General features: G+C 36.5%; 1 protein-coding gene across 1 annotated transcript; it reads right to left on the reverse strand.

The window, feature by feature from the left end:
* Positions 1-8,611: 8,611 nt before the first annotated feature.
* Positions 8,612-9,119, reverse strand: LOC133793530 (formate--tetrahydrofolate ligase-like). Its single transcript, XM_062230860.1, has one exon. The coding sequence runs from the start codon at positions 9,025-9,027 to the stop codon at positions 8,770-8,772; it is 258 nt and encodes an 85-aa protein (XP_062086844.1). The 5' UTR covers positions 9,028-9,119; the 3' UTR covers positions 8,612-8,769.
* Between the last annotated feature and the right edge of the window lie 427 nt (positions 9,120-9,546).

Raw genomic sequence — 9,546 nt, forward strand, 5'->3', positions numbered from 1 at the left:
TAATTGCACATTTTAAACTCACTTAGTAACGACTCTAAGGAAGTAGGGCGTTACAAAAGCTGTCTCAGGCATTGCAGATGATGCAAGGTATTTGAAAGTCCATCCTCTTGGACAATTTTAATTTCATGTGGTAGACACAAAAGGTGATGGTGAGGTGAATTCGATAACCAAATCATGCTCCTATGGCCAGTTTCAAATAATGGGTTACCCTTGTGTTCATGGTGTGGTTGCGGCCATCCTGAACGCTATCAACATTTACTCATTGTGTTCCCCATATTACACTACTGAGATGTGGAGGGAGTCGTACAAAGAAACAATTTACCCAACTGGCAACGAGGATGATTGAGAAGTTCCCGAGAACATAGAGAAAATGCAAGTTGGGGTTCCCATTGAAAAACAACTAGTTGGTCGACCGAAGAAGAAAAAGGTGGGAAGAAGGAAGAAAAACCGCACTCTATCGAATGGCAAAACCATTCGCAAAGAGCACAAGTGTGGCATGTGTGGTGGTCTTGGCCACAACAAGGCTACATGCAAAGCTAGGCTATATACTCGCTTTTCCCATTTGGACTTGTTGTATTAATAACCTAGGTTGTTTTCCCTTCTTTTTTATTTGATTTTTCTTAAAAGTTATGTTAAACTCGATGAGCTCGATTTTAACTCGACGTGAGCTCGATAATTGCTCGATATGAACTCGATAATATGTATGTTAGCTTCTAAACTGACTTCAAATCGTAGCTCGATAATGGTTCGATAGTAGCTCGACTTTACTTGATAGTAGTTCGATAATGGTTCAATATGGCTCAATATTATTTCAATAACTGCTATATAATGCATATGAAAATGATATTGCTCGATTGAAGCTCGATAACAGTTCGATATAGCTCGATAACAGCCTATGAAACTTACAAAAAAATGTGAACAAAAAATTGTACATGTAAAGACCCTGTATATATACAATCATCAAGGTCAAATTTCGATACCACAAGTCTGTGGTCCACTTGTTCCTAAACACCTCTGTATTTTCATCGCAGATGGTTTCCAAGGAAAGGTCAGCCATGAAATGCTCAATATGCTTGACAGCATACACACCACAATCCCCACTGTAAAAAAAATGTAAACATTAAGTGTATAATACGACAATTTTAGTTAGAAACAAATATAGTATGAAGATGATGTTTGTTACCTTCTCTTTGACTGAGTGAGCTTGTGTTTCTGTTTGCGACGCCAAGTGAACTGATGCGGCCCCTTTCCTACTGCAGGGATGTTCAACATCAAGCTATCAGCGAACAATTTACTCTGCATCAACAGAGAAGGAAGCAAAAAGCACCATGGATTCATAACTTCCTCCAACTTTGCGTCACTAATCACCGAGTTGTCTGAATCATAAACAGTGAGAGTCCAACTTGAAATAGAAGCTTCAATGGCAAACCAATGTTGATGTTCATAGTTCTGGCACCAATATACATCCTCAACTTCTCCCTAAGATCCAAGAAACTACTGCTCGATGCCGGTCAACGTGGACATAACGTCAGAATCCCACGTGAACTTTGTTTTGTCGGCAGTTTTCTTGTACTGATCATATCGGGTAGGTATGACTTGTGAGAAATAAATGTTCATCACAACTGCATCGTCGATATGTATTGCGAAAATACTTGCGATGCATACGAAGCACGTGTTCTGCCCCATCAATATGCTACAAAGGGAGTACGATATCAGAAGTTAGCAAAGACCAACATAAATGGCTAAAAAGTGATGCATAAACGAATAAATTGAGTTCTCATCGAGCACTATCGAGCTTATATCGAACTAAACATCGATCTCATCGAGTCCATATCGAGCCCCATCAAACTCATATCGAGCTATTCTCAGACGGTAAACAACACCCTTATCAATCTATTATCGAGCTCCATCGAGCCCACATCGAGCTAATATCAAATAGTAAGCAACAATCATAGTTCAACACTCTTATCGATCTACTATCGAGTTACATCGAGCTAGTCTCAAATAGTAAACAAACAGATGTTGTGTAGCCTATCGAGCTCATATCGAGCTAATTTAAAACAATAAACAACAGTGCTAGTTCAACACCCCTATCGATCTACTAACAAGCCCCATCGAGCTCACATCGAGCTAATCTCAAACGGTAAACAACAAAACTTATGTAGCCAATCGAGCTTCTATCGAGAGCATATTGAGCTCTCATTAAGCTCATATCGATCTAGGTAAACCCCTTATCGGGCTCCAATCGAGCTATCATCGAGCTCATATCGAGCCAATAAAAACAGAACTTGTAAATTTGAAAACAAAACATACTTTCTACCACTATCGAGTCATTAGGTATAAATGGTTTACCCCATCATTGAGCCACGACTGGGGTGTCTTCCACATTAGAAACCACGCTAGACCGTGATTCCCAGTCTTTACATTCCTCGGGGTCTTGTTAGGGATGTCTCCAAGCAGCCACTTGGACATTATCCAATACTGTTTGCGATCAGGCTTCTTGAGAGGGCACTACAAGAAATATTGGTTTTAGAGGCGACTCTATTAGGGGCGACTATATGTCGCCCCTAATATTCTAGAAATCAGGGGCGACACATCATGAGTCGCCCCTGATAGTGGTATAAGTCGCCCCTGATTTTGAGAAATTTTGGCCATTTGTGAAAATTATTAGGGGCGACACGTCGCCCCTAATATTCTAGAAATCAGGGGCGACACATCATTAGTCGCCCTTGATAGTGGTACACGTCGCCCCTGATGTTGAGAAATTTTCGTCATTTGTGAAAATTATTAGGGGCGACATGTCGCCCCTAATATTCTAGAAATCAGGGGCGACACATCATGAGTCGCCCCTGATAGTGGTATAAGTCACCCCTGATGTTGAGAAATTTTGGCCATTTGTGAAAATTATTAGGGGCGACACGTCGCCCCTAATATTCTAGAAATCAGGGGCGACACATCATTAGTCGCCCCTGATGTTGAGAAATTTTCGCCATTTGTGAAAATTATTAGGGGCAACACGTCGCCCCTAATATTCTAGAAATCAGGGGCGACACATCATGAGTCGCCCCTGATAGTGGTATAAGTCACCCCTGATGTTGAGAAATTTTCTCCATTTGTGAAAATTATTATAGAATATCGCCCCTGATACATTTTATCATTCTCCTCCACTGCATAAACCTAATTACACAGCCGCAAACCCTCATTTTCCTCTTTGCCTTATAGTTTCGATTTATTTATTGCCGCAGACCTCACCCTCACTCTCACTCTCACTCTCGATCTCAGCCTCACCACCGCTGCACCCTCACCCTAACCCTCACCCTCACCCTCACCTTCACTCTCGATCTCAGCCTCACCGCCACCGTCGCCGCTGCACCCCCACCCTCATTATCACTCTCACTCTCGATCTCAGCCTCACCGCCATTGTCGCCGCACCCTCACTTTCACCTTCACTCTCGATCTCAGCCAGTTGATTGTAGCCGCACCGCCACCTTCCCCGCACCCTCATCCTCACTCTCACTCACTACTACAAAATTGGGCTTTCCCGACACCCAACCACGACAGTCAACTCTGTTGGCTGTCGTAGTTGCTTAGTGTGACTCTACGCCGACAGTTAAAAACTGTAGGCAAAGAGACCAACGCCGACAGCTAATAACTGTCACCGTTGCTTTTGACTGTCGCTATTGACACCAACGCCGACAGTTAATTCGAGACCAATGCCGACAGTTAAAATGTGTCGCTATTGACCCCAACGCTGACAGTTAATTATAGACCAATGCTAATACTAGATTAAAATTAAAAGGGGTTTTAGTTTTAATAGCTGAAAACATAAAATGAAATAAATATCAATGATTGAATAACTAAGGATATAACGATATTAAAGAAATAGTCAAGAATTACTCTCCACCTTCAACAATCAATCTATCAACAATGATGAATAATATTCCCTATTCCCAATTAAACTATTAACCCCGCAGATAACACTTAAGCAGTCAATTATCCCAGTTTGCCTAATATAATTAATTAAAGCTAAGCACTCTTAATTAACCCTTTTTACCCAGCAATAAACTCAATAAGCATGCAATCTATTCAACCTAGTAAAAGCATTACACTTTGTGGAAACAGGTTAATCTAGGCAAAAAATTCATTAAGCATGCAATTCATTTAACCTAGGTTCTATTTCTCATCACAATTAGAATACCCGTCACAATACCTTAATTGCAATTTATCACTTTACTTAGAATCCTAAACTATTAGGTGAATAGAAATCCTAAGATGATAGTAGAACAATGCAAAACCTTAATTAGTGGCCATCTAAACAAGATTTTACAAGATCCATGACATTCAAATAGAAAAATAGAAGCAATTTAATATAAGGGGATAAAAAAAAAAAAAATTCATCAATGCATTCAAGATATCATGTCTAGGATTTTGAAATAACCCTTAACTATAAAGAAAACTACTTCATAATCATATTTCATATTCATAAACATAAATATTCAATGAAAATAAAAGTGTTTTGAGAAGAATGAAAAACTAGATTGAAGAATATAGATGATGATGTTTTTTCCTCCTCCTCTGCTGCTCTAGCCTCTAAAAATCGCAATCCAAAGTTATGATAAAAGTCAACCCTAATCCCTTTTATAGCCCCCAATAATTACATTTAAAATTTAAATTTTAAAGAAAAATTTGTCGCACGGCCGCGGCCACAGGTCATATTCTGGGCCATGTTCGCGCGGAGGCCGCGGCCAGGAGATCATGTTGGCTGCGGCCAATCACTACTACAATCTGGACATCAGGCATCGGTCATGGTAGGTCAGTTCTACAGAAACCGACTTAATATATGTTCATAAGTCGGTACTCAGGGAACCGACCTATCATGTTAGTCAAAGAGAAGCATGGCAGGTCGGTTTTTAAGGAACCGACCTTCCATGCATAACATAAATTATCATTGATGATTTCTTGTCATAACATAAATTTTTTATGACTATATGTCGTTTTTAATCTTAACAAATAATTATTTGTGATTGGAAGTATTATACAGTAACAATTTGTCCTTGAGCAAAAATATATTTAGTCACAATAAATTATTATTTTTGTTGCTAATACTTTTAGCTACAGACTTTTAAATATATTTTTAGTCACAATTTTTATTGTAATCATGGAAACAATATTATTTATAGTGAAACTTACATATATGCCATCTTAAAATTTTAATTAAAGAGATAATTAATGTAATAATATAATTTCATATGTCATTCTACCTCGATCACTATCTTTTTCTACCAAAAATTTTACAGGATTTATACTCTTATTTGTTGGCAATTAAGTTTCAAAATTTTCCACATTCCCACATATTGTAAACTTTCATTCACAATTTCGATTGATTTTATGCTACTTAAGATCAATATTAGTCGATCTACAATTCTATTAAAAAAATTGAGACCAACAATTGATTTATGAGTTGAGAATTTGAATATGAAATTGTCCTTTTTTAAAAAAATTTATTCAGGTAACCAGCAATGAGATAAATTATAACCGGTTACAACTTTTTCAAGTTTAAAACTTGTAACAGGTTACAAGTTTAAAACTGGTAACAGTTACAAGTTTAAAACTGGTAATAGGTTACAAGTTTGGGAAAACTTTTTTCTTTTGGTTTCAAAATCGTAAACAGCTACTACTCTTGAACTAATAAAAAGTTGTACTCGTTCCAAGTGGTTTCTTTCCGAAATATTCTTGGCGAATGTGGTGGGAGCCTTGACTGTTTCAAGGTCCCTGGCTAACTGAGCGTATCCGGGTTCATGTTCGGGTATGGTTTTGGGCGTTTGGATGATACATTGTATACGCGAGCCCACTTACATGGGTTTGGGCCTTGTTGGCTAATTAGGCTAGCTCATTGGGCTGAGTGATTGCTTGTTGGATTCTTTTTTATCAAGGTCATTGATTTACCCCATGGTTACAGAAAATTATTAGAGTATGCCTTGACTCTATTTACCCCTTTCAGTAATTATTCACGGGGGTCTCGCTGCTCGGTCAGCGAGTCGGGGTCTAGGGGTGAAACGCCCTAGTTTTGGGGGATTGGGGGCGCAACGCGGCCCCCGAAAGGTATACACGATTTACTTGCGACCGAGTGATGCGCGCCTAGCTCATGCTAAAACCAGACCAATGATGTAGCTTTTGGATATATATATATATTCATTTGTATAAATGGTCATATTTTCTTTAATTTATATATTCGGTCTGCAATCTCGCGAGCTAAGAGATTAGACAAATGAATCTCCAAATTTGGGGGTGTAACAATATTGTATATACACCGTAATATAAAATAAATGGAAAATGGGCTCTAAAAGAGTATTGATGATACTCAAAGTGGGCTCTAAAAAAATATATATTATATAAATATATTCTTAAGAAAATGTATAATTAAAAATTAAAAATTTGTTTTTTATTAATGAATTAAATAAGAAAATTTTAATTAAAAAATCAGACCTAAAAATCACTTTTTTATTGATTAATTAAAATCAGTTTTTTAATAAGAAATACATATATATTCAGTTTGGGGCTTTAGGGATTAGGGTTCATTCTTTTTTCAGCACAACAAAGAAGAAGAAGTTTTGTGCGGCTGGGTTCCCCATCTAACCGACGGTGCAGTTGTTCTTGGTGGTTATGGTGCTCGACAACGGCTATGCTGCTGGTCGACCACGCTTTTCGATGCCTGGACAATCTTGGCCAAGGTTCTCGGTGGCGCTACAGGTGGTTCTCGGCGGTGCAGGGGTGCTCAGAGCTGCAAGAGGTCTCGACGCTGCAGGTGTTTTCGGCCACGACGGCGGTGGCAGCAGAGGTCTCGGTGGAATTTGAGAACCCACTAAAATCCAGGTTACTCTATTTCTTTCCCCTGATGCATTATTTTTTGTTAGAAAATCTGAATGTCTTTCCTTCTCTCACACTGCTTCTATCAATCTCCATGGCAACATGGAGGGCTCAGAACGGCGACAACTCAGGACAAATGGTGGGTCTCAGAGTGGTTGCGGCTTTGGACGAACGGCGGGGGTCAGCCCTCCGAAAGCTTCACACGGGCTCACTACTCATAGAGGTATAAGTCTAAATATCTTGGTTTATCTTGTTTGCTTTTTTATCTATTGATTGCTTTTGTGTTATGTTTTTTTTTTTTTTTGTAAATCTATCATCTGTGTATGTTTATAACTCTATTGTTTTATTTTGATTAAGTTTTCAGTTTTGCATCTTTTGGATGATTGAGTTTTGTCAAATCTCAAATGTTGGTTACTTGGATTTATAGATATAGATAGAGATTTGTATTCCAACTCTTTTGTTTCTGTTAGATATTTTGAATTGGTGATGTTATTTACTTATTCTTGTGATTGAGATTTATAACTTGTGAACATTAATTTGGATTAGATTTGGTGGGTGAGAAAATTATCATATCAATTTTCATTAATTTCAGTTTCTTGGAAGTTATCTCTGCTTAGTGCTCACGGTGGGTTTGTTTTTGTTTCAATAATTTCTTAACAATAATTATTTTCATTGCTGCAGTGACATTTTTCTTTGATTATTTTGATTTGTCACACTAATGGGCCATATACTTAAATTTGTGATTGGTTACTTGGATCATTACTTCTCTGTTTTTTAGTAAAAATATTTCACATGCTTTGTTGCTGAAATTGTGTTTATATTGGATATAATAATTCTGTATTTTGTGATTAGGTTGACATAATTTTAGTATAATAGTTTCATGAACTCTCTTTATTTTACTTGTTCTGAATTAATGTCTTGTTTTTAGTATAAAAAAAAATTCAAAACTATCTTTATTTTACTTGTTTTGATTTAATGTCTTGTGTTTTTAGTAAAAAAAAATCAGAACTATCTTTATTTTACTTGTTTGGAATTAATGTCTTGTTCTTCATGGGAAATTAATTTCAAGGTAACAAGCAACTTAATTCTTAGAGTTGTATTTCAATTAACATTATGTATTTCCCTTAATATGATATTATCTCATACATTATTATTTATTCATGTATCCATTTGCTTTGTCTTTGGCACGGGTGGCCATGGGAAATTGATATCACCATGAATGTTGGATTTTGGTTTGGACTTTATTTTCTACATTCTTGTTTGAATTTGAATTTTTCTTTTAGACTTATTAGATATTTAGACTATGCAATTTGGACTTTTTGGTGTGATTTCTCTATTATGTTGTGGACTTAGAATTGATTTGTGTTGTATTAGATTAGTCTATTACTCTATTAGACTTTTTTAACAATACAAATATTTAGTTTATCTTAATCTATGTTATATATTATATTAAATTGAACCAACTCATCATTAGTGAAAATAACAGAAAGTATGTTTCTTTGAGAATTTATCTATTGGCATTTAGCAGTAATGCTATTACACATATCAGCTTCTGACTATCACTAGCACAACCTTTTTTTCTATCTATTTTTGGCTCTCATTTTTTTCTTGGACCAATTAATAAATCTAATTTATTATTTAGGTTAGGTCATTTATAAACAAAACAAAAAGGAATGCAGTTATACAGTTAACTTAAACCTTTAAAAAATGTTCATGATTAAGCTTATTTATAAGCATTCAAGACTCAAATTTAACATGCTTCTTTTATTTGAAAAAAGAAATATGTTTAGTTATCCAATACAGATGGAATATGGCATGATACAATTTTAGCAAAACCATCAAACCATGGTAATGAAAAGTCAGCCCTTGATCCAAACTTTGGCCAAAGTATAGAGGCCTTGTTCAAGAGAGACCAATAACCTTTCCAGTAGTGGTGTCGAGATCGATTTCGTAGAAGCATGGCCTTGTAGGAAGTCCTGGAATTGTACTCATTGTTCCCACCAAAGGGTATATGAATCCAACCCCAATACTAGCCCTCACATCCCTTATTGGTAGGACAAAGCTGCTGAGGACTCCCTTCTTAGCTGCATTGTGTGAAAATGAATACTGAGTCTTGGCCATGCAGATGGGCAGACCTGAAAACCCTTGTCTGCTGTACATCTCAATCTGTTTCTCTGCCTATTTAGGCAAAAGAAAACTTTATTTCATGAGTTAAACATGTAAACTTTGCCATGAACTTCATCTACAATCACATTTTTTATTCACTCAGTATATTATATCACTAGGAAAATTTGTAGAATAACACAACATCACAAACCTTCTCTTTCATTCAGAAGTTTTGTTCTTAACAAAACATTGTTTCATTCTTAAATAGAACTTTCTGAAATCATGTTTGTTTAGGTTCTCACATCCATTATTAATTAATCTTTTAACAGCAATTCTTAAATCAAAAAGATTTACATGATATGAAAATGTTGTAGAAGCTTACCTGTTTTGAGTATACAACACCACTGGCACCATATGATCTTGCTATAGCCTCAATCTTGTCTTTGATATTGATATCCAAAGGATATAAAAACTTGAATGGTTGTGTAAGGTTCTCACAGGCCTTTTGAACAGCAATGCCTAGGTCTACCTGAACATCATAAATAAGTTTATTAGTTATAGAAGCCATTTCTA

Source organism: Humulus lupulus, chromosome 8 (genome assembly GCF_963169125.1).
Source record: "Humulus lupulus chromosome 8, drHumLupu1.1, whole genome shotgun sequence".
Taxonomy (NCBI): Eukaryota; Viridiplantae; Streptophyta; class Magnoliopsida; order Rosales; family Cannabaceae; genus Humulus; species Humulus lupulus.

Bases quoted from the DNA above. Each gene is read 5' to 3' on its own strand.
- LOC133793530 (XM_062230860.1), bottom strand. From the start codon at position 9,027: ATGTACAGCAGACAAGGGTTTTCAGGTCTGCCCATCTGCATGGCCAAG.